Source organism: Xiphophorus maculatus, chromosome 20 (assembly GCF_002775205.1).
Source record: "Xiphophorus maculatus strain JP 163 A chromosome 20, X_maculatus-5.0-male, whole genome shotgun sequence".
Lineage (NCBI taxonomy): Eukaryota > Metazoa > Chordata > Actinopteri > Cyprinodontiformes > Poeciliidae > Xiphophorus > Xiphophorus maculatus.
Window position 1 is genome coordinate 12,778,186 of NC_036462.1, and position 25,747 is coordinate 12,803,932.

General features: G+C 38.1%; 1 protein-coding gene across 1 annotated transcript in view; it reads left to right on the forward strand.

Moving 5' to 3' along the window:
* Positions 1–5,872: 5,872 nt before the first annotated feature.
* The window catches only part of LOC102230624 (zinc finger E-box-binding homeobox 1-like), a 39,060-nt gene continuing 19,185 nt past the window's right edge, over positions 5,873–25,747 (forward strand). The window contains exon 1 of the mRNA XM_005797045.2: positions 5,873–6,473. Within this exon, the coding sequence (XP_005797102.1) occupies positions 6,416–6,473 (58 nt within the window). The 5' untranslated portion in view covers positions 5,873–6,415. The remainder of the gene's footprint in view (positions 6,474–25,747) is intronic.

Consider the following 25,747-nt stretch of genomic DNA (forward strand, 5'->3'; position numbering starts at 1 on the left):
AATTAAATTTTCTTATTTGATTTTGGCACTTTTGACCCCTTACGCTTGCTGAACAACAAATGTAGGACCTCTTTTTCTCCTGTAGAGGGCAGCACAGCCTGCGAAAAAAACTGCATTCAGTTCCATTCACAGCATCCATAAGAACATTAGTACTACAAGGTATAATGTATACTTTGCTTACATACCCATTCACCCATGTGAGTTGTTAAATTGCACTAATGTTGTATCTTTTCATCACAGTTTTTTTTTTCCTTTTGTAATTCAGATAAGAACTTATGGAAGAATTTATTTTTATCCAGTGGAGAAACTGGAAAACCCCTTGTTATGAATATGAACTACAGCACATAGCAACCTGTGAGGGGCTGCAGTCACGTGCTCCAGCAAGCTGCCAAGATTAAGTGGATCAGCATTAAAAGTGGCTGCTCTTGATTACGTCAGCGCCGGCACCGACTCTGTGGTCAGTAGGGACACTCACTAGTGAGCTGCTGAATGCTGTAGAAAAGAAATCTACACAAACCTGCCTTATAAAATGTTATCAGCCACAGCCTGTGCCTTTAAATGATTTTATATGAGAGGGTGATGGGGAAACTGTCCTAATTAGTGTGTAAATGCAAATATCATAAAGGATCTATAAAAGCAAATCTTTCTGGGTTTGAGATGATGTCAGATTTATTTGTGCCTTTTACATCAGACTGGTTCAAATGGTCATACTTATTTGGGATTACCTTTTGCTCCAACAGTGGGAAGAAAACACTTTACATTGCATATCTGTTTCAGGATGCAACAATATGACACCTGCATTAGGACATAATTATTCAAGTTATCCTATGTTATAACTAATGGAATCTCGTCAAATGAAACCATTGACAAACCAACATAAATAATGTTTAACTATTGTGTGTAAAATGCATCTAATTATTGTGCTATTGCCATGGTAACAGAAACTACAGCCTTCACCTCCAACCACAAGTAAAATTTAACTTTGTTCACTGTGAGCAACGATATTCAAAGGACAACTTTTAGAAGTTAAAGATAAAATAGTCTCTACCTTGACTTTCTCCAGCTTGGCTTGTTTTTTGGTTCAGGGGGCCCCAGTGTGCTCAGACTGTGTTGGCATTGTGGTGTTGCGGCATGGCATAGTGGACCCACGGCAGCCACTACAGCCTGGCAGTGGTGCTAAAAGCTGACTCATTTGCTCCGAGGTAAAGTGGAAGTTTTCCTGACGGACTATTGATTTGCAATCTGGCATATCCACATTCGGATTTGAAACAATAGCAAAGTTTCCACAAAGGAATCTCATTAACTCATGTTTGAAGGAGGGGGGAAGTTGGCAGAGTGCTAAAAATAAAGGACAGTAGGATTCATATTGGGAAAATATCAGATCAAGTAATAACTAAGCTAAGTGCTACCACAGGCTGGTGTCCAACTGAAAGAAGTGATTTTTTTTTTATTGTATAGGCCTGAAGTGTACAAATGAGATGATTTACAAAAATGGAAAGTGCCAACCTTGTGATGAGACACACATAACAGCCATAATAGAAAGAAAGAACATCCTCTTTAAATTCTGTAGCTTGGCATAGTTTGCACTGATTTTTCACAAAGCAAACACAAACATTTTGGCTTTACCTTTGCTTAACAAATAATAAAAAAGGGAGTGGAGTCTGTCCTGTGTGGTTTTGTCTTGATGCTAGATTAAAACATGTTTAGAAAATGGTGAAGCTCTGATCATTTATGTGTTAAAACTTTTGAACGGACAGAAATGTTCTTTTTTACCCACCAAAGCTAAGTTGATTTGCTTTCAGACAAAGTTAAGCACTCTTCCCTTTTATTGTTACCGCTGGTAAATAAAGTATTTAATTAAAGCAATGGGGTTTTTTTATTGGAAAAGCTTAATCTCAGGATGAAAACATTTGGAATCGCTATCCTTGAGATTCAGTGGATTTGCTTAGAACATTAACATGAACTAATTAAGCTAATTATGAGCTTAATATATTTTTGTAGAGTATATATAGCTGAGGAATTTTAAATGTAGAAAATAATATTTAAGTGGATTATTGTGTCAAGGAACTTTAAATATTCAACCATGACTTTCTTGATTCCACAGAATAAAATTAAAACATACATGCCCATATGTGTTACCCACTGTTCAAAATGGGAATGACACATGAACATGCCATTCACAAAAGTCAAATGCATTCATATTCACGAAAAAAAGTAGCTACTCAGCTAAATGAATTTATCTATTGTCTACAACGGCTTATCTTGTCTTGCAACACAGATACACACAAATCAAACAATCACGCATGCACACACTAACCTGAGGAAATTTAGAGACAAAAATAAAACTAACAGTCATGTTTATGGAGTGTAGGAGGAAGCTGGAGTACCTGGAGAGAACCCACACATGCATGGGGGAGAACACGCAAACTCCGCGATGAAAGACCCCAGGAAAAAATTCAAAGTTAGGATCTTCTTGGTGCAAGGCAACAACCAGAACACAATTTAAAACGTTTGAAACAACCAGCCAAGTTAAGTTTATCTTATCACCACACACAGTGAGATAAACTGACTTCAAACCTCACTGTCGTAGAACTGAAGCTACATGCTGCTTTTTTAGTGTAAGATTGTGTTGCTGCAATAAATTGAAATGATCTTATTTTAAGGATTTTCACACGTCTTTATCAGGAGTGGCAGTGGTTCCGGAGGGCGCTGTAGGTATGATCTATTTATGTTTTTGCAACGCAGAGATTTGTGGTGAGGAAGGAAAATAATGGTCGACATGGTTAAGTGGTTGTCCTAAATTTATATGTAACTTTTTCAGTTGTACTTTGCTTTACTTTTTGTCTGCTTTTGACTCCCCTGTTCTATATTTTAATGTCAACAGTGGTGGTTCACAACTTTAACACGTCTAATCTAAACTATTGGCAGCTCAAAAACTGAACGAGGAGTCTCAGTATATTCGTACATATTTTTCATGCAAGTGTAAACATGTCTATAGCCCTAAATATATAATAAAGCTTGTTAGAGTTAACTGATGCAAAGGCACCGTTGTCGCACGCTTTTCATGAGATTCCCACTTTTTCAGAGTTACAAATGGAAATGCCAAAATAAGAACAGAGTTTTTCAAATGCAAAAGAGTGGGCAACATAATGACTTTTCTCTTTTCTTGTCTGGCCATTCAGGGGGAGGCTTTTCTTTCCCTTTGTCACTTAGGTTGGCATATAATTAACTCCTGCTTAATATGCTGTGTAAGGGCTCTTCTCACCATGCAAGAGGCTTTGAACTCATGGACCACAGACTGGGACAAAACCTCAGTAGGTCTACTTCCTCTGTGCTCCTATAAATATGTGTAAGTAAATATGTATAAGAGAGAGTGTGTTGTGTTAAACAAACACTAGAAACATAAAATATGCTGCCACAGCTGTGCTGCATTGCTACAACATCGCATAACTATTAAACATGTCTATAACTAATAAACACGGCTCTTTATTCAGTGCACCAATATGCAGTAGGATCATCAAGAAAAATAAGATCAGTAACTTTGAGATTAAGTTGAAAAAGCCATCAAGCAAAACATATTAATTTATCCAAATGTGTTAAAACTACCAAAATTTCTGCCTTTTAACAGGAGCTCCCAGGACCTTTGCTGCACCTCCGTATAACCCTCAAAGTTTATTACCCACCTCTTCTCCTCCCTCTCTGCTGTCCATCCCACCACAAAGGACTGGGATGACCCCTCTGTCCTCCTGCTCCCTCCCCACCTTTAGGACGCTTTCTCCCCCAGAATCTATTAAAAACACCAACCCCCAGCAAACACATTAGGTGGATGAATAAAATGAGCTATAGTGCCTTGCAAAGGTAATTCATACCCCATTAATTGTTTGTCATTTCGTCATGTTACAAACACAAATTTCAAGGCAATTTATTGAACTTTTATGTAATAAACCAACTCAAATACAACATAATGGTAAAATGGAAAGAAAATGCTATGTGACTTTCATACTTTTTATAAAACAAATATTTTGTGTAGTGTGATATGTATCCAGGCCCCTGTAAAAAAAACAAACAAACCTATGAAACCAATGTATTTCAGAAGCTCCAATTGATAAAAGCCCGTGGGCCTGCCTGTGTGTAATTAATTCTCAGTATAAATGCAGCAGGTGTGTGAATACGTCAGAGGTTTCTTCAAGAGCGTCAGAGAAAAAAAAGCATCATGAAAACCAAGGAACAGCAGGCCAGGAAGAAAGTTGTACTGAAGTTTAGAGTAGAGTTGGGGCAAAGGGAACCTTGGTCAGTCCGTCAAAAGCCAATGGTAATTTGTAATCTGCTGCAGAGACCCACAGAAGAATCTGTTGATAGGATAACTATTAGTTGTACACTCCAGAAAATGATGTTTTCTTGTTTTTTCAAGTTTGTCGCAAGCTGTGTAAGGGAAAATATGTGGAAGAAGGAGGCACATATGTAAAAAGCAATGTGTAGAGGAAAAAAGAAGTCAATCATTTGAATTTCTCTTTTAGACCACAACCCACTTCCTCCATTATTATTATTATTATTATTATTATTATTATTATTATTATTATTATTATTATTATTATTATTATTATTATTATTATTATTATTATTGTTGTTGTTGTTGTTATAGTCACAGTTCTGATTACAGACTGCACAGTAACCTGAATGTGTCATTTTTACAGTGAATCATGGTGCTGCATCATGCTGTGGGGATACTTTTCTTCAGCAGTGACAGAGAAGCTGGGGCAAAGTTTATGAGAAGACTGAAAAAAAGCCTGTCTGCAAAAGATTTAATACTGGAGCAAAAATTTTCCTTCCAACAAAACAGAAATCTATCATTCAACAGAGCTGCAGTGAAGTGTTTTAGATCAAATACTGTTTATGTGTTAGAATGGCCCAGTCAAAGTCCAAACCTGTATCTGATTGTGAATCTGTGGCAAGAATAGAACATTAATATCCAGAGATGCTCTCTGTCCACAGAGTGTACAGCTGGGAACTCAAAAGACTTGTAGTCACAAATGTACACACTTCAGAGGTCGATTTGCAAAAAATGAGAGCACTTCACTATTAAGCATGACTGCACTTTGTTGCATAAAATCCTAACACAGAGGCTTGTGGTTGTAAAGCAACACAACATCACAAGAGGGGCATGAATGCTTATGCAAGATACTCTGTAATGACATACATAGAAATGTAAAGTAACTGTATAACGTGAATTTGGTAATAAATCATGAGTTAGGTTTGGACTTGTGCTGATGATGTGTAGTCAACCAGTCAGTCAGTTTTCTAATTGTTATCTTTTTGGGCTAATATAGGCTTCAGGTATCTAAAGAGCATTTTAGATGTTTAGTCTTTTATTTCGCTGTCTTTAACCTTCCTAATGAGTGTCACAGTGTCACAGATACATGTTTGTTTACTCCCCATTGGCTCCATTATGCACCCTGAAAAGCTGCCCCCGGCCCGCTTCTGAAAGGTAGGGGCCACAAAATAAGTCAAGGTGGGGGTCCTGTATGCTGCGTTAGAGTTTTTTTTTTTCTTTTAGTTCGGATGTTTTTTCAGTTGCAAAACAGATTACATCGCAGGTTGCAACACAAAGCGCGGCCGATGCACCACTTCCTACAGCGATCCAGGGGTGAATGGGGCCGCAGGACGGGGTCCACTCCGGGGTACTCGAGCGCAGGTGCGACTTGCATAACAGGCAGGCTGTAAAATACTGAAGAGTTCATGGAAGGGGTGTGTGGGGCGCGCTGGGAGGCGGGGGGAGAGGGGGGGGCATACCTGTTCTCATTAACCTGCTGTTAGTGTAATCTCCTCTTCGGTGGGAAAAGATGCAGGGAGAGCTGCTGGAGTTAACGGCCTCATTTGCACCTTGTTAATGAGCAGATTGGAGATAGACGGGGAGCTCATAGCGTGCACTCTGTGTTTATATCATAAGATTAAACTTTCTCCCTATGAATATATCAGTTTCTTTTTAGATAAACCGTGAAAAGACGTGCATACGCATGATCTAATTATATTTCATCAATACGTGCAGCAGCAGTTCTGTCGAGATGCACACGCTGGAAATCTAACGCATTATTTAATGTAGTCGTAATATGCAAATGAATGACGGCGTACTTTTCCAAGTCATTGCTCGCGTTGTTACTTTTGAGGAAGGTGCACGTTTTGCGATGCCAAGCCTGACCTCAGGGCCTGCCTCTGCTGCTGACATCACCTCCGCGTCTCGTCGCCGCTGCCTGGAGTCCCATCAAGGTCTGAGGCTCCCGCTGTGACCGAAGGCGATGCCTCTGCGCCATTCATTCTCAGGCAAGGCGCACAGGACGCAACAGCCGCTGCGCTCCACGCAGGACAACTTTTTTTATTTCTTATTTTCCCCCCCCATCGACAGCACTAAAGCTTGGCCATGACAGACGAAAGCCGAGGGAAGCGAAGGAAACAAGCCAACCCGAGGAGAAATCGAGGTAAGAAACACGCTGCGCTAGAAAGTTTGAAGAAGTTGGTGAGTGATGCGGTGGGAGATGTTGTTGCAGCGGACAGATATCATGAAGACATCATGTAAAAGCAGCTGTCTCAAATTGGATTTTTACAAAGAAATTACTTTTAAAAAGCTTCTTTTCTGCAGCAGTTTGTTGCACGGTGCGTGTGTGGTCTAATTCAGACTTTTTATTAATTTCGTAGATGGGGAATGATTAAGACTAACTTTAAAGTCACATTTGGTCAGATTGTAGAGGGTTGCTTTACCTGCTGATACCTGCTTAGGTAGTCGTACAAGAAAACGGTAGGAGTCAATTTTGAAAAAAATCATAACATGAAAATAAATTAAAAAAAATACCCCGAATTATTCTTTTTTTAATTGATGTCATATAGAAGATTCTACCTTATTTACTGCGAAAAAGAGAATTTTGTCCGAAATCTCAGTGGCCCTTTCGTTACGTGCTTTACTAAAGCATAAAAAATTTTCGAGGCTTTTACATGATTGCAGCGGCATGCATGCTGCTGTATGGCGTAATTTTGGACGTTTTACTTAGTAGTCCTAAGAAAAATAATTTCTTTTATATTTTATGGAGAAACAATGGAGAAAAAAAATTATTTATATGTTTGATATATATATATATATATATATATATATATATATATATATATATATATATATATATATATATATATATATATAAACATTACATACCTATATTTCTCTGTTCCTCACATGACTAAATTCATCTTATCTAAAATTACTTGGTGGAGTGAGTCAACAGAAAGGTTTTTAGTTGAAGTCAGTTATCAGCTTGTGTGAATGCACTTCCTATTGAAGCTTCTGAGAGGAACTTCTAGATAGCACTGAGTTTAGAGACTTCACTGAGTTTAGAAACTTCACTGAGTTTAGAAACTTCACTGTGGCTCTGTTCGACATGTTTCAAGCTCCCAAATTTCAAACAGAACACCTGCAAGAAAGAGGCACGTGTAAAGTAATATTTGTTCTTCTTTCCTTCTAATGTGGACTGAGAAAATAAGTTAGAATTAGCTCCTGAACTCTAAAATTATCCAGGGATTGTTTCTCTAGACCTACATTTGACCCAGAGACTTTCTAAATATCAGCTTAGCTAGGGTAAACTTACAGCAAACAATTTATTCTTGATGATTTTCTAAACAAATTGCATGGATGATGAATGCCAGCAGTGTTCTGAAGCTTTTTTCACAGGTAATGCACTGTAGTTTTAAAACTGGAAGTGCACTGATCAGTTTTTGTTGTTTTTAATCTAGTACAGATTTGTTATAGAGGTCTAAGCTACCGGTTGTGATTTGTTTCCCTCCTGCATCACATTTAAAAAGAAATGTTCTGCAGGTTCTTTGATAGTTCTGAATCAGAAGTTGAAGGAATTTCAATAATATTTTTATCTATGTGTCAAAGCATATGAACCTTTATCAGATTTTTTATAAAACATTAAAACCCTAAATCAAAGAGTATGCTGCTGGCAGATGCCTTTTAAAACCAACAGAAGTGAGAATTCTTCATTTTAGTGCATTTAATTACACAAGGAAACATTTTTTAGTACTAGGCTTCCGATCAAAGATAGAGCTAAAGATAAAGCTGATCAACAAAAAAATTGGCCGAGTCTGATCTCAGGTTGACAGATTGGTGTATCCCTAATTAATATCATGGTTTTCATTTCTTTCTTTTTTTTTCAAGAGACTGGTTTCCACAGCACAACATCTAAACACACTCAAAGCTTTTCTGAAAGTTTCTTGAAACCATCCCAGACCTTACTGGTGTCTTTAAACTGACACGCAGATATCTGCTACAAGGAGTCAGTTTATTTGTTTAATAGGTGTCTGGAATGGTTTCCTCATTTAATTTAGAGAGCTGTGAAGGTGAGCTGTGTGTCACAGGGGCCAGATCCTCTCTGGCATGCTTAGCGCTGATGGCAGCTCGTGTGTTCATGTGCGCACACATGCATGCTCTCATCTTTGACAGTTTGTCGACCGGCTGTGCTCCAGTTTCACAAATCAACAGCGGCACTCTGATGTGAAAGTTAAATAGATAGCCATCCTTCAAGGACTATTTATTTCTTGGACAGTTTCTCTAATCCTGCAGCAGCCACCAAGGAGAGATAGTGTCTCTCTTGCAGCTCATTTTAATAGTTAAGCTCAATTTAATAATTAATAATGTGGACTGGGAGAGCATAAAGCATTTAAAAATGTAAGAGGAACTAACTGGCATGAAGTTTTATATATGCAGTTAGTGAATCTTCATGCATTAGGTGCGACCTTATGCAAGAGATATACAGTATGTCACACATGTTTCAGTGCCTGTGAAAAGTCCATACGAGTGGGCGTGTGATGCATGTGCCGTGTTATGCATCCTTGTGTCGGTGTGTATGAAAAGTGCGTGCAGGATTTGGAATGCGGGCAGGGAGTTAAAGGTCCTTGATAAAACCAAACGAATTTGGCAGGCTCCACTCATAAGACAGCAATTTGGGGATCCTTTCCAAACCAGAAGAAAGAAGGAAAATATAGGCTGACTTTTCTTCTCTCTTCGAGGCGCCTATTGATTATGTCTCCGTCTCCCCCAATAAAAATGTCAATGTTTAACGATATAAAGCAATGTGAAGAAATTACAGCGCTTCATTCCTGGCAGATTAGAAACAGAGCAGCGACCAGGAAAGAAAATATATACATTTGAAGAAGATAGCTTGCGATATCTTATTGTAAGTTATCAGCAAGCATGTGAATTATTAAGATTAGCACTGATAGTCCAAAACTTCTGACTTGGTGGTTATTTGATAGCTGAAGTGCCTTATTCGCTAAAATGCTTTATTTGGACAGTGTACCTATAGTCCTCTCTGGTAATGGCTAAAAGTGACCTGCCAAAGCAATCATTCCCCCTCAAACTTTCCCCACTTTTGTCATATAACAACCACAAATAAAAATCGAAAGAGTGTGGCATACATTGGACTATAGATCAAACTCAGTCAGATCAAATTAATAATGTTTATGAGCCTCAGTTTTGAGTCTTGCATAGATTCTCAGTTAGACTTAGGTCTGGACTTTGACTGGGCCAATTTTGACTGCTGGCCTTAGATCTACACCATTTTATTGTAGATCTGGGTCTAATTTGCAGGGTCTTCTCCAGGATAGCCCTGTTTTTAACTCTGACTTCTTTCCCTTGCTGTGCCTGCAAAGGGGAAATATACCCACAGCATGATGATGCTACTGCCATGTTCCAATGTGGAATGATGGATTCAAAGTGAACTTTGGTATTTTTTCCTACATGTATATTGTTTGGCATTGATCTCATCTGACCACAGCACCATCTTCTACACGTTTGCTCTGCACTCTTCATGGCTTGTGGCCAACATTAAGCATGACTTCCTAAGGCTTTCTCTCAGTTATTACTTTTCCTGCCACTCTTCAATAAATATCAAATTAGTGGAGTTCATGACTAATAGTTACCCCATTAAAAATGCCTGGTGTATGGATCTCAGCCGCTCCCCCAGAGTTAGTGTGCTCCTCTTAACTGAGTTTGACAGGCATATGAATACCTTTGACATGAATTTAGCCTCGGTTTGGGCAAGGAATTTTAACTAAAAATAAGAGGGAAATGTGGGATTTATGCATAGCCTCTGTCAATAAATACATCACTCTAGAATCTGCTCTTTTTTTGCAAAGTCAGTGATCTTTTAACTTCTGTTTTTTATGTATTATTTATTTCTTCCTGACATCATGTATATGAATCTTCTCTCACAGACACCCAAAGCCTATCAGACTTCTTAAACTTCTGAATTCAGTCTAGGACTGCATTTTATTTCCACTCTTACAAACTTATCTGTTCTTGCTTTTATGCTCCTTATGTTTTGTTACTTCATTACAAGCCTCACTCTATTGTTTGGTGCATGTGGCTTTTTTTTTTTTGTGCAAAAAAATTACTCTTTGTCTCTGTTTCCATCACTCCCTTTCTCGTTTTTCTTCTTTTTTCAAGTGCCAATTTATTTAAACTCCTTTCCCCTTTTTCTTCTTTCTCCTTCATTGATTTCCAAACCCCAGCCTTTGTATGCAGCTGGAGCCCAGCTGTGTGTCTGTGACTGTGCATGTACATATGCACGCATACATGTGTGTTTGTGTGGGTTTTTTCTGGCACGGCGCTGCCACTGTGAGCACAGCTCACTGTACACAAAGAACTCGAGCAACAACAGAAAAAGAATTGGGGGGAAAAGTGGAGAGAATTGGGGGAAAGTATTCAAACATAAAAAATGGAGGTGCTGAACCCTTTTGGATCAATCTGACCCGCATAGATGAGAGGTGTGGAAACCGAGGCAGCAATGAAGAGCCCAGGCACCACAGTTTTATTACCGGGATTCTTCAAGGGGCTCAGCTCAGGCGTCAGAAGCAGCGGGTGGGTGGGACAGAAGAAGAAAGGAAGATGACAGAGATGGGAACTGATGGGGCTGACAGAGCTGGAGAACATAAAAACACAGTTCTGCAAAGTAAGAAAACAAGAATTGGAGGGGTTCAGAGATACATGAAGGGTAGAGGCAGGGGAACCAGGACGGGTGACAGAATGCAGAATATTCAGAAAGTTTCCTCACTCTCTCCTCAACATTCCCACAGCTTCAGTCGTCACTGGCCTGCATGTGTTTAAAGCCACATCTCCACAGCAGTAATAGGGAGTCCCTTTGACTGAGGCTCTTTTTCAGTCATCGCATGTTTATTTAATTATTCTGATGTTTGAGATGGAGCCAAAGTATTTCTGTTCCCAGCTACATGTTCCTATGCATGGCTGCCACACTGACAATCTACTACAACTGGAAAACTGTTCATCAAAAAGATTTTTAACCGCTTTAGGCATGATCACACATGGTGAATATTGGTTCAAAGAATCACATCATTATTTCTAAGAGGATTATTCAAACAGTGTTATTATACAATGCCTTGCAAATGTGATTATCCTCCGTCAATTCAGTCAAACGTAGTAACACAACAAACTCAAACTTCAATGTAATTAATTGAAAACTGAGGTGACAGAAAAACAAGTAAGAATTGTGAATTTAACGCTACAAATAGAATAATACTGAAAAGTGTGGCATACATTTGTATTCTGCCCTCCTGATTTATTACTTTGAATCTCTTTTCACTGCAGTCACAGCTGCAAACCATTTGAGGTTTGTCTCTACCAGCTTTACATGACTAGACACTGAAACATTCACCATTATTCGTATAAAGCTTAAAGCTTGAATTCAGTCAGATTTGATGGATAGCTTCTGCAAATATCAACTGGATTTAGGTCAGGACTTTAGATGAGACAACCTAAGGCTGGGTGATATAGCTGAAAAATATATAATTGAGATAAACATTTCAAATCAGTCGGTATCAATATCAATTGATTTGTTTTTTTTGTAAGCCTATTTGTACCAGGAGAAAAATGGCTGAAACTAAGTACTTTTATTTTAAGAGTAACCTTTAACCTTTAAAAAGAGGTCAACACAGCTATGAAAAACTGTCAACTAAATAAACATATGGGCCAATGTGCAAACATAGATATTAAATAAATGCTTAATCAAACAAAATGAGCTAATTAAGTTGTAAACAATAAACTAGTATACAAATGAGGTAGAACTAGCATTGTCGACAAGTAACAGTATTTCAGTATGAAATCAGCATGGAATAATTAAAATTATTCTCTGGTGCCACTTGTATGTTGTTGCACTACCAAATGTTGATAGCTGTGGCTTTTTTACTTTGCTGCACTACGACGGACGAGAGGTGGTAAAATAAATCTGTCGTATTGTCAGACTTGGAAAGGACTTTGCAAACAACATCGTATCTGAAATAATCTGCCACGAGACGTCGAGAGGCTATAGCCTTTCCTCTGCCTACATCCCCCAGAATGCAGTGCGGTTCTGGATTCAGTGAAATAATTGAACGTTTTATGGATATCTATTTTCTGTTGATATTGTTTGCATTTTTATTGTGATAAATATTATTATTATTATATCAACCAAGACAACCTTACGAATCTATGTTCTTTGATCTAAAATACCCCGCTGTAGTCGTGCTGCTGGAATGGGAAACCTCTGCTTCAGGGCCAAAACTTTTGAAGCCTTTAACAAGTTTTCTTCCAGTATTGCACTGAATTTAGCAACATTCATCCTCTCATCAACTCTGGTCTCTGCTAAAGAAATGCATCCCTGCAGCATAATTAGTTTTCCATCAGACATAAAGGTTTGCCTTTAGCCTAGAAATGATCATTTTAATAGCTCTGATGTCAACAGACTTTTATATCTTATTTTATTGAGGTGTCTTACAGTAAAGAGGTATGAGCATAAATACGGTGTAGTTTTTGATGTTTTTACTTGTTAAAAATTAAGATAATCAAATTTTTCTCCCAGTGCACTGCGTTGATCTGTTACATGCAATCATAATGAAGTTGTGGTTTTAAGATCAGACTGTAATGACATGTAATGAAAGCCGTCAAAACAATAGTAGTCATAGAAGCTGAACAGAAACTTGAATGTTGCTCTTATATCTAAGGATCTCACCTTGTAACTGCAAGATAACACGCTTAAGCCACAGAGCTCTTGACACGTGCATGTATGCGTGTTTAAAGGTTGTTGGCGAAGTTCTTGTCACACATTTAACACCTTCTATATTTAAAAAAAAAAATCTTTCTGTCAGTAGGAAACTTCTGTTTTCCCATCAACGTTTTTTTTACCTGAGAGAAGTAGCTTGAGACACACAGAGTCTGATTATACAGACTAATCCTTCTTTATCTTTCACTTTTTCCATTTGCAGCCGTATTATTAAGGTCTTCGTCATTGCTTTGGCAGTACCGCTCGGTGTAAAATCTATTTGTGGATCTTCCTTTATTGCCGACAGACCATGGTTGTGCGTTTGATATGCTGCACGTGTTTGAGTTTAAAACCGTCCACACAAGAAAGCTTGCTGCATTCAGTTTATAGATATGTGCAGTTTTATCACACCTCAAATTAAATTTGGAAACCCAGCATCAGCTGTCATGTATTACAAGGGCCAGATGGGTGGCAGAGAAAGGGAGAGTGAGTGAGAGAGAAGAGGAGAGGTAAGGAAGCAGACAGGGAAAGAGCAGCCTGGCAGGCAGCCTGTAGATCCCGTTCAGCTGGCTGAGAAGGAGCCGCGTTCTGCCCATGAAGGGAGTAGTTTTAGCAGGGTTGCAGGTTGAATGAGGAAGTTTGATATGTGGTGTGTATTAGCAGCGGTAGCAGCTTTTAGGTTCTGCCTCGATCACCTCTGAAAGGCAAGGAAACATCACACTTGACATGGGGAAGTCCACGTGCCATCAGCAGTTTAACACTGTATATTTCACCTGATTTGCAGCCTCTGACTGTCACTCTTGCTATTATTGTCTCTGTCTCTGAGTTTACATGAATTTTCTTGCACATATAAATTCCCACTATTGGCACAAACTGTGGCCCTCTGACTATATAACCATATTTAGATAATCACTGTACTGAAGAGGAAGCGCACTTAAATGTAGAATAGTTGTAGAAACCTTTTCAGTGTATTTACATACATGAAGTACAAAAATGTGTAGATTTACATTACACTTACTTGCAAAATGCATACAGAATGTTCTCCATCACTGGATCATTTACTGTAGCTCCTATCATTAAGCATATTTAGAGACATCACATATATTCTTAATTAAATTCATACTTTGGAGGTCTGGAGATGAGAATGTCAGACAAAATGAGAGAATTTTAGTTTTTCATCTGAATCTGATTTTCTTTCTAAGTGATGGAAATCCTCCAAACTGTGCAAACTTTATTTTGATTGACAAAAATTGATCATGGTGCAGCTATTATCACTGTTCCCTTACAACAAAAAGGTTCCGTGTTCCAATCCTGGCCAAGGCCTTTTTGCATGGAGTGTGCATGTTCTCCGTGTTCATGTGTGGATTCTTTCAGAGTACTCAGGCTTTCTTCTACAGTCAAAAAATAAGACTAATTGGTCTCTCAAAATTGTCCGTATTGAACGATCATCTTCATTTATGCATCATATCTTACGTCTGATTTTACACAAAGTGCATTAGAGAACATGTTTGCTAATGCATTTGCAGGCTGACAAAAGTATGAATTTTGCATTCTGAATGGTGACAAGACAGCATTTACTTTTGCATCATCAGATAAAATAGTTTTGTTGTTTTCTTTGGCCAACCTAACCATCCATAAAAATGTTTTGTGGTTGAGCACATGACTCAGCTGGGAACAGTTTCAATTGTTATCAAGCTTTCGACATATGAGAGCTTGATGGGAGAGCAATAGTGTTATGGTGTGTGGCAAATGTCAAAAAACATCTAAATTAAAACGAGTACACAGTTTCCCAGGACTGGCATGGCATAATTAGTTGTTAAGTTTTTTTTTTTATTTTAACAATGTGGCTGAATGGTGTCAGTTAAATAATATTATTCTGTACTGTGGAAAGGACTTAAGCCATCCATCAAACTTTGCTTCTAAAGCCTATTTCATACCTCCTTGTCATCTGCAAAGCCCGTTTGACATAAATTACTTCATCTGCACCCACCCACTAGAGTCCTCTAGAGTCTCTTTGCACATCAGTGTGGAAAAGTTTCTTCTTCTTCTCCTCTGACAAGTAGACAGGCTACAAACCAGTGCATTATCGCCCCAAAGAGACTATTGTGGTAGAAGCATATCCTTGAGTGATACGAAGCTGATCAGCCAAGCTAGAAGTTGCATGAATGGGATCATGTGCTGGCTAGAGACGTCCATGTGGTTTGTATAGATGAACATAGAGAAGTAACCATTTTTTTGTGGAAAAATTAATCAATTTATGTTGACTTGTTTGTGCGATAAGACAGCTAAGAATGATCTACATCTCAGTGAAGTATTAAAACCTTTTAATCTGGTTGAGATATGAACCTAAAGTGACAAAGTCACTGGAGTTTTCTCTGGCTGTGTGGAGCATAAAGTGATGTAGCAAGGAGTGACCCACAGACTGCACTCTGTGAGTCAGCTGGCTACAGAAAAATACTGATCCCTTGCTTACAGATACAAGATACATTTGAGCTTTGAGAAATATTTCTGAACAGAAAGAGTCATGGTGTAAAAGCTTATGCATTGCCACCCATCACTGACCGCGTGCTGGCAGCCTGAGTAGAGACTCAAACTAACTAACCATCAGCTTTTTGTATTTGTGTTGCTCTGTAAAGAGTGGGGGTTTATATTAATGTGTTACTTAGAGCCATCCATCCATCCATCCATTTTTTAACACCCTTGTCCCTAGTGGGGTCTGGAGGGGTGCTGCTGCCTATCTCCAGCTAATGTTCCGGACGAGAGGCAGGGTACACCCTCGACAGGTCGCCAGTCTGTCGCAGTGTTACTTAGATCTACAGTATATGTTAAAATTAAAATAGCTGTAAATAAATGTTCCGCACGACGTTTTGTTTTAAATTGTGGTACTGTGAAACCATGGTATTTTTAGATTATCAGAACTTGAGAATTTCTTTCTGGATCATTCTGTATCACTGGTTTATCATCATCGTCGTTCCCATCACTAACTTTATTTGAAAGGCACATTTCGGCAACAAGGCTATTCAAAATGCATTACATCAACAAGTTACTCGGATTCTGGCAGCCTGACACAGTCGGTTCCTTTTTCTTTATCTGAATCTATGAAAATGGCAAAAGAGTTTATAAACTTTCATTTTGTACCAAAATGATTACCAGGAAAAAGACTGAAAACTTTTAAACAGCAGAGCTTCAACTGAAAGATGATGCATTTCTCAGGTTTTGACTCAGGTCCTTTCTGGATTTTATCCTGTTTCTTAAGTCATAGCTATTAGACACTTTGTGTCTTCTCTAGATATATTTTTAAGTTTGCAACTTCTTCTTTTGTAATCAGTGTGTTCAATTTCCTCAAATGTTTTAAAGACACACTGCACTCTTGCTAAGGATGCTTCAAAATGATTTTAAAAAATCCACAAACATGCCTCTACACAAGCTCATTGACACTGTTGTTTCAGGAATATGTTTTACATTTATTGAATTTGTTATTTTTATTATTGCAATCAATATTATTGCGACATGTTTGTTGATAACAATATCTGATCCTAAATGTTATATTTTTCAGTGTGAAACATGCTGTAAAGTCGGTCAGTTTAATTAATATCTGTCCATTTTAACTCATGATTTTTTATTTATTTATTCTGCTTTTATCATCCCAGAAGATAAATAGTAAAACTGTAAGTAGCAGGAGCTGCACAGGTGCACAATTGGTAGCAAGAAGGTCCTGGGTTCGATTCCCGGCCCGGGGTTTTTCTGCATGGAGTTTGCATGTTCTCTCTGTGCATGATTGGGTTCTCTCCGGGTACTCCGGCTTCCTCCCACAGTCCTAAAGCATGACTGTTAGGTTAATTGGTTTCTCTAAATTCTCCCTAGGTGTGAGTGTGTGTGTGCATGGTTGTTTGTCCTGTCTGTCTCTGTGTTGCCCTGCGACAGTCTGGCAACCTGTCCAGCATGTACCCCGCCTCTCGCCCGGAAAGTTAGCTGAAGATACTAGGCACTAGCACCTCTCCTGACCCCGTTAGGGACAAGGATGTTTGAAAATGGATGGATGGATGTAAGTAGCAGCGTTCCATAAGGATTGGCACCCCCGTGAACTTTGTGAAAATTTACTTCAAATAAATTTTATTATAGGAAAGTATTTCCAAACAGAAAAATCCAATCTTTAAATTTAAGAAAACATATCCAGAGTGGAAAAAAAAACTGTTCTAAATATATTTGGATAAATATATGTTTTCACTAAATAAACACAATTATTATATTGCTCTGCACAACCATATTTTCCAATAAGATAGCACTTAATTTTCATTTGGAATAGTTGAAAGGTTTAGGTCAGAGGATTAAACATGACAAAAAACGATGAGCAATATTTGAGTTGACTTGCCCACATTCCTTGGATTATGAATCTCTTGAAAGACCAAATGATCTCCACCAGATTTTTATTTAAACACTCCTGGCTCTTCAGACTTCTATTGAAAAGGAACTCTGCACACAACGGACCACCATGTACTTAAAAATGGGCATTAACTTCATTTCCACATATTCACACTTTTCCTCATATAAAACTAGCCCAGAGAGTTTATTAAAGCACACAGTTAAACTCTCAGTTGTATTTAGAAAACTCCAAAGGTTTATGTTTGTGATAGTAGGACAATAAAGGCTATATATATAGATAGATAGGTTTGTTTTTTGACTTATTGGCCCCAAGATGCCACTTTTTGTTGCTGATTTCCAGCTTTGGAGACATTTTTGTGAGTTCTTATCTTGACTTGTGTTTCATAGTTTCTGCTATTTTAAAACTTTTATTTATTGCTCTTGTAGATATGGATCAGGATTAGGGGACACTCTCTGACTGATGAAGATCAACACACAGCTGCCTCACTTGATATAATTTTCTCCTGTCATTGCTAATTTAAAGAGTGACTATGTTAAATAAGGCACTTTTTAAAATCACATTTAAATCCTGGGAAATACAGGAAGCCACTGTTTACTAATTAGAACTTCCTCAAAAATCTTGTATTAAAATTAATCTAAAAATAATTAGTTACTTCTTAATTTATTGAATTGCTTTTAGTGCCAGTAATTCCCATATGGAGAAAACGTTTCAGTGTGAGAAAATGCTACTCCAGTGAAAAATTCATTTATTTTAAATCTATTTCCACAGTTTCAGCAGGGGTGCCAATAAATGTGGAGGGCGTTGCAGGTTAGGCAGCAGCTCCCTCCTCCCTTCTCTTCCCTGTACCTGTGATCACCTGGTACCACCTTTATCTGACCTCCAGATTACACCGTCTCTCCCACATACTACCCACACACACACACGCACACACACAGATAATGTATATACTTTGCTGCTCCTTAGGGAGTAAACACATTCCTTCTTAGAGAGAACATCTTTCGTTTCTTCTGGTCCACCTGTAACATTTTAATTTTTATCAGGTAAACTCTTTTTTCTCACCCTGCACTTCTTTAAATAGCAACCTTAAGTTTTGTGACTGTCTGACTTCAGTGAACTGAATCTGAGGTAATATGATATACGGTAAAGATACTTTAAATTGAAATCAAAACTATGAGAAAATATGACTTTTTTGCCTGTTCTTTTTAAGCATTTAGATAAAAATCTTTTCTTTATAAAAAACCTCCTGGTCACTCATCTCTGACTTCTTATAGAGCATCAAGAGATCAACAAAACCAATCAGTGACTCAGGTGTGATAAAGAACAGGATCCAAACATCGGAAACATTTTTTGCTAAAAAGGAAGCAAGGCCGCATTTGCTGGTCCACTCCGTCATTTATCACTTTGCAGCAATCTTAGAGATAGACTTATCGCATCTGCTGTCAAGAATTTCTCATGGTACATGACAGGTTTATGTATTGCAAAATTACAGAACAGGGGAGGGTTTTAACTTGAAAAGCCAACCACTAATAAATGAAAAAAAGAAGAAAAGTTGTACAAATTTAGCTTGTTTTGTTTTCCTTTACAACTTTTTGTTGCATTTTTTCATGTCTTGAGCCTTAAAATAACTACTGTTTATCACAAAAGAATAACCTCATGCTGAATAATACTGAAGAAAAATGTTGAAGTTAATCACAGCCTCTAGGAGGCTTTGTAATTTCCAGAGGTTTAAATATGATGTGAGCCAAATATCAACATATTTAAGAATGACAGATGTGTGTTGATCCTCGTAAGCCAGGAAATGGTGAAAAGAAAATAGCCTACACTTCTTCACATCTACTGTCCAATTAATAATTAAGTCTTTTAAATTTGTTGTGATGTATGTAACAGGTTTCTCTTGTAAATGAGATGAGTCTCAAGAGATGTTACTATATAAATAAAGCTAAAATTAAAAACTTGATTTGTAACAAGCACAGCTAAATGAGAAGTTTATTTTACTATTACGTCTGATGAAGAAAAAAAGAAAAAAAATCTCCAAAACTCACAGCTAGAAAACTCCATTAGATAGTACATTTTTACATTTCACATTTAATAAATAAGCAAAAAAAAATCTCATCTTAAGAAATAATTGTTTAAAATTATATCATGGCACAACTGATGGTGAACCTAGCAATCCTTTTAATTTTTTAAAATTTATTCTAATTCAAATTAATAATTAACTTAATGTTTTTTAAATATATAAATAGGAGGTGACAGAGTCATTCTTCAAAATGGGAATGACGATAAAAGAAGGATAAATTAGTTAGTATCTTGTAATATGGATGCTAATATTTTATGCTTGTTTTTAACATAAAGAAATTTGTGTTTTTTGATATGTGTAAGGTGCTTTATAAAAAAATTTGCATACTTTATGCTGGCCCATAAAGTCATCCAAAACAATAATGAAAGTTTTAACTGCATAATACAGGTTGGATGAGTAAGCATTTGTATTTTGCCACCCAAAATGTTACAACAATAAAATGGAAAAAAAATAAAAAAACCAAAACAAAACAAAAATGGACGGTAAGGGAGATAAAACTATTTCCAATCTCACTATTGCTTAATATTAGAAAAATCAGGACTTTAACCTAATAACATTGGTATAGGGGGAGACAAAATCCCAATGTTAAGGAATAAATAACAAACTGGCTGGTGTTATAATTGTTGGCCTGTCTAACAACCTCTTCTGAGCTTCTTTAGCCAAGAAAATAGATGTAGTAAAAGAATTTGCCTACGCTGTCACATTTTTTTACAATTAGAGCAATAATGAAGAGTTTGAAAACAACTAAAACTATAAAAAACCAAGCCTAAATACAGACCCATGTTGATGTTACAACCATGAACAATGAGGATGATGGCAAAAAAGAGAACCGCAGGAAAAACTGGAAAAATTTAACTGAAACCATTCTTTCATTTAAGGACATTTATTCATTTGCAGGACAAACCCGTAGCTACTTTTTAAAAGTTGATCAAACTTTCAAGGGCCTTTTAATTTGTAATCCATGATTTTCTGTTTTTTGTGAGATACAAACATGGCATGACACAGAGATCCATTTCTTTAAGTCGCTCTCCAAATAGGAGAGACAAGAGAAGATGAAATTCAAACAAGATGTGCGCTGATCCTCATAATCTGTGTGGAGGGTTCTGTTATGTTCATACAGTGAATGTGTCCAACATTACAGCAAGGGTGGAGGTTGAAGTAGGTTGTGAGGCAGCCTGGCAGCATTTCAGAGAGAGGTAACGTCATCTATAAGTTACAAATAATAGGTGTGAACGTGTTCAAGCCTCAGAGAGATCTGGCAGGTTTACGTTCTTGACTTCTCTGACTGTCAGGTTTTCCTCTGGCTCCTCTCACAGATTTTCTGGCCATCGCCTCATTTCCTTTGTTTGAGTCCAGTTTTAGACTGTTTTCCTTTTCTGACTGTGTTGTGTCTTCCTCTTCTTTATCTCTGCTCTTGATAGTCTATTTTTATCCTTCACCTCTCCTATTCTTCTCCTCTCTTTCCATCTATCCGTCCGCTGCTCCTCCCAGCCTGGACTCCCCCGGCCTTGTACAGTCGCCATCATGCACCACCTCCACCCCCCTCCCCGCTTTACTCCACGAGCACCTCCCCTGTCCCACTGACACCACACGCTGCTCCCATCCCCCGAAAACCACTTCAAACAGGCACCACCATCAAAGACCACAGTCAGTCAGCCAGGCAGTCAGCCAGCCAGCCAGTAAGGCAGCATTTCAGCCAGCCTTCTGCTTTGACTTAAAATTACTGTCGTCCCCAGTCGCTGGGCTGCTTTCCTCCTCTGATACACATCAAAGATCCTCTTAAACTCCCCAACTTTGGTTTTTAAAAGATTTTTCTTTTCTTTTAACCTACATTATTTCACTGATTGAGGTTTTACACTTGTTCTTTCTGTCTCTCTTTCTTCTCTCCATCACTTCTACGTCCAACATGGGCGAGGTCAGTAACGGCATGCATGTGCACATTTTTGCAGCTCTGTTGTCTTTGCATCTTTCTTGGTCATTATAAGAAAAGCCATCAATTTGCGCATCACATGCGCTCCCAGATGTACTTGAAGCTTCAACTAATATACGGATGTGGGTAAATAATGTGCAGTTTTATTTATCATTTGAAGGAGATCTTTGTAACCACAAAAAGACCAGTCCGATAGTGTGCATTCTTCCTGTTTTTTTTTTTTTCTTCCTTCTGCATGAATTTATCGGTCTGTTCAAGGGCAGAGAAAGAGACAGGAAGGGAACTGGATGCCAGTCAGAAAAAAGCAGAAATCTGGGCGTGATGGTATCTGAGAAAGAAAAAAAAGCACAGTGACACATATTTTCTATGTTTTAAACTTCTAGAGGTCACTTGTTGCTTCTCAGAAACTTGTGGTGTGTCATCTCTTATGGCAAGGTTGTGATGTCTATGTGAACCAGTGGATGGCGCCACTTCTGTATATTAACTGGAGTGTATCGCTGGTGGGCTGTCAAATAGAGCAAAAATGAGTAAATATATAGCAGATAGTTTGATCAAATTATTGTGTAGTCATTCTGTCTTTTTGCTGAAGCTATGACATTTATAACTACAATTTAATGTCTGTTTGCATTTTCTGACCCTCTGCTTGTTCATACTGGTTCCGCTGATATTTCCAATGTAGTTGCAGAATATTTGGCCTTTGATGCAGTAAACATTGTTGTTTTATAAGCCCTTCATCCCTTAAAACACCTCTTGTTGGCCAAATTTAAAATAGACAAAGCCAGTGGGATACCAGAAATATTTGTCCCAGCCTCAAATCAGATCTTTACTGACAAACCTAAAGCTTCAACTGAACCAGAAAAAAAAAAAGAATCCCACATTTCTTAGCTGTTAAGCTCAAAGAGAAGTTTTACTTAGCTTGTAATTCTCTTAAAAAAAACTCCAGAACCTTTGTACCCTGTAAGAGAATGTTTTAATATTCAAAAGGAGCCTCTATTGTGTGGTTTGTTGCACCAACGTACAAAATAAAGAGCCACATCAGAGGCCTGGAACGGTCCCTGAGCATTTTCATGTGTAAGTAAAAGAAAAAAAAAAGAGGGAAAACAAATTTGGAGGGGGGAGACGGGGGTATTTATAGAGTGGTGTGAGAGTCTTTGCAATGACAGGAGCCTAATGAAGCAGAGTTTGGGTTTTTGATTCACAATGTGGTGAGAGCGTGGGTCCCTCTGTGACCGTTACTGCATTCCGGCACCGATCCCTCGGCACACGGAAACCAGCGCCGGGGCCGCAGGGAGGAGGCGGAGGGCCAGCTCCAAATAACGTGTTCCTCTAACCGAGCTAACCTTTCTCACAAACACTCGTCTCACTTCCACAGCAGCAGATGCACAAAGGGTGTGATGGCACTTACACTGTTCATACCTATAGGAAGAGCATGAGCTCAGTTGCTTGGCTGCTTTTTTCACAGAATGTGAGTCACACACACGGTAACTGACTCAGATGAAGCAGTTCTGCTTGGCCTGATAGGGAAGTCCAAAGTGATGCAGCCAGTGTGTCATATTCTAACTTTGATTTGTATAAAAGTGAAGTGCTTAAAAAGGTTAGTGAGAATGGATACAGTCAGAGGCAGGGTATCATTGTTATTCTGGTGAGTTTTGAATTATTTCATTTCCTGACCAAACTTGATACTGCCATTCATTTAAATTTATTTTAAAAATAATAATCAAGACAAAAATGATGTCTGTTTAAAATTTGGATTACAGTTTTGCTAAAGTATTGGTGTCATGTTTTCACATTTTGTCACATTTAAATAAAAAACACATTTTACATTTTAATGTAATTTTAGTTTAGAGATGATCACAAAGATGTGCATAATTAAAAATATGATATCTGGTTTTCAATGCTTTTCACACTTAAAGAGCAGAAAAGAGCAACTATCTGGGGTATTTCTCCACCAGCTTTGCACAACGAGACAAGAAAATGTTTGCTAATTTTTCTTTGCAAACAGCTCATGCTCCATCTGATTGTATGGAAACCATCTGTGAACCTCCATTTTCAAATCTTGCCACGCACTCCCAATTGAATTTTGGTCTGGACTTTAATTGGGCCATTCTGATAAATATATGGATATTGTTTGAGATGAACCACACTATCTTAGCTCAGGCTCTGTGAGTTGCTGTCCTGCTGTAAGGTGAACATCTGCCTCAGTCTTTATTTAATATTTTCAAAGTTACTTAACATTTATCTCCCCAATAATTCTGACCAGTATTCCTGTCCCTGCTGAAGAATAGTATTCCTAAAACATAAGGCTTCCACCACCGTGTTTCATCATATTTTATTTTCAAGTAGGCGGGAAAAAAAACTACTTTTGTCTAATCGTAGCACAGTCTTACACAAGTTTGCTGTGACCTTGACATTGCTTGTTGTAAACCTTCTTTCTTCTATAAATTCAAGATTCATGGAGGCAGTCTTTCTCACCTAAGCTGATCTCTACAACTCCTCTAGAGTCGATATTGGCCTTTTTGCTGCTTCTTTGATTAATGCTCAGAGTAGCTGGTCTATCAGTTTAGGTTTTCCTTATGGATTGAACGTTGATGTTTGAAATATTCATGGCTTGGGACTTTTTAAATAGTATGATGTATTTGCTAGTGTTTCGTGCTGCTTTTTTGTTTACCGAGTCCACCTTTGAGCCATTTGTTGCACTAATTTTTATTAAGGGGCATCAGGGAAAAGGGGTCTGAATACACACCATACTTTGGAAAACCATGGGTCATTGTACTTGAACTTTAAAACAATATTGTACATCATATTTTACTTAAAATCCATTAAATGTCTTGGAAGCTTGTGACTATACTGTAAAAAGTTGTGAAATTAATTCATGGGGTGTGCATGCTCTTGTATGCCGTGGACAGAAACAGCAGAAGCCTGTGTTTCTTTTAGCCACATAAGTCACAAGCTGTCTCTGAAGTTCAGAAGTGTCATATTTCCAGTAACCAACATGGATGTGCTTTGAAGTTTAGGATCCGTGTCAATCAAGGTACCGTGTTTGTTTTAAATGTCACTGTGGTGGTCGACAGGACAGGTAAACACACGCTGGCAAACATGCAGGCAGCAGCACACAGGAAACCTCTAGAGGAAGAAGAGAGAAAACCACAGGCTTTTTGTACACCTCTCCTCGCACACCTTGTCTCCTTTTTGCAAAGAGAAAATCTGTAATTGTCTCATTCCTGAAGGCAAGTTGGTAGTTATGTGTGTCAAATGGCCAGTTGTCACTGTGTTAGCAAGAGAGAAGTCAGTATTTGTCCTGCCTCAGTAGGTTTTTAGCAGTTTTGTCTCTTAAGAAGAAAACCACATTACAAGACGCATCGTTGTGAAGCAGCACTTGTCAAATTCTTTTTCTTTTTTTTTTCAATATTTAACATCTAAAGTTCAGACACTGTAAGGGTGGAAAAAGTCAATTCAGTGAAGCATTGAATGCTTACCTGATACGCTTCGTATGAAACTACTTTGAGATCATTGTTGGGTTTATGTGTTAACCTTATAAAAAGCAAAAAAAAAAAAAAAAAAGCATGTCTACAGTTGAGTCACCACAACCCAGAAAAAAAGATAGAATGGGTGAGAAATATATTGTGTTGTGTCTCCCAGTGAGTTTCAGTGCTCTTCACCGGTGCACCTTCTTGGTACGATTGCAGGTCTAGACCATGAAGCTCTCAGACATTTCCTGTCTTTGTCCATTTTCAGTATTATCTTTCTTCCTGCCTCCTGTTTATATCAAAAACAATCAATCAATTATTGGATCTATGTGGAAATATAGGAATATTTTAAGTGTATTGAAGTCTGAACTCAAGAGCACTTAAGCCATTTGCTAATTCTGTGCATTATTTATAACCTGGAAAAGATGCTCAGTATGCTTGAGTAACGCGAGTAGGAGGCGATTAGGCTCTTGACATTTTCTAAAGGAAAGATTTTTTACAGACATTAGTTAAAGATGAAGATACTTGCAGACGGGTAGGAAAAGCAGCTGTTGTCGTCTCAACGTCATCATGAGGAAGACTTGCCTCTCCCAGTAGAAGAAGGCTGTACAGTAAGTTGGAACTCCATTCTAACTGTATCTGTGGTGGTTTTTACTGTATGGTCTTTCAGCTTGTTTTGCTGTCAGTTTTTAATCTGTCAGCCTTTTGAAGTCACATCAGGGCAACTTTCCACGAAGCATATGTGTGGTTCACTGTTATGTGCAGTGATGTGACATGGAGATAGAAAGCACCAGATGAGCAGATACCAATTGA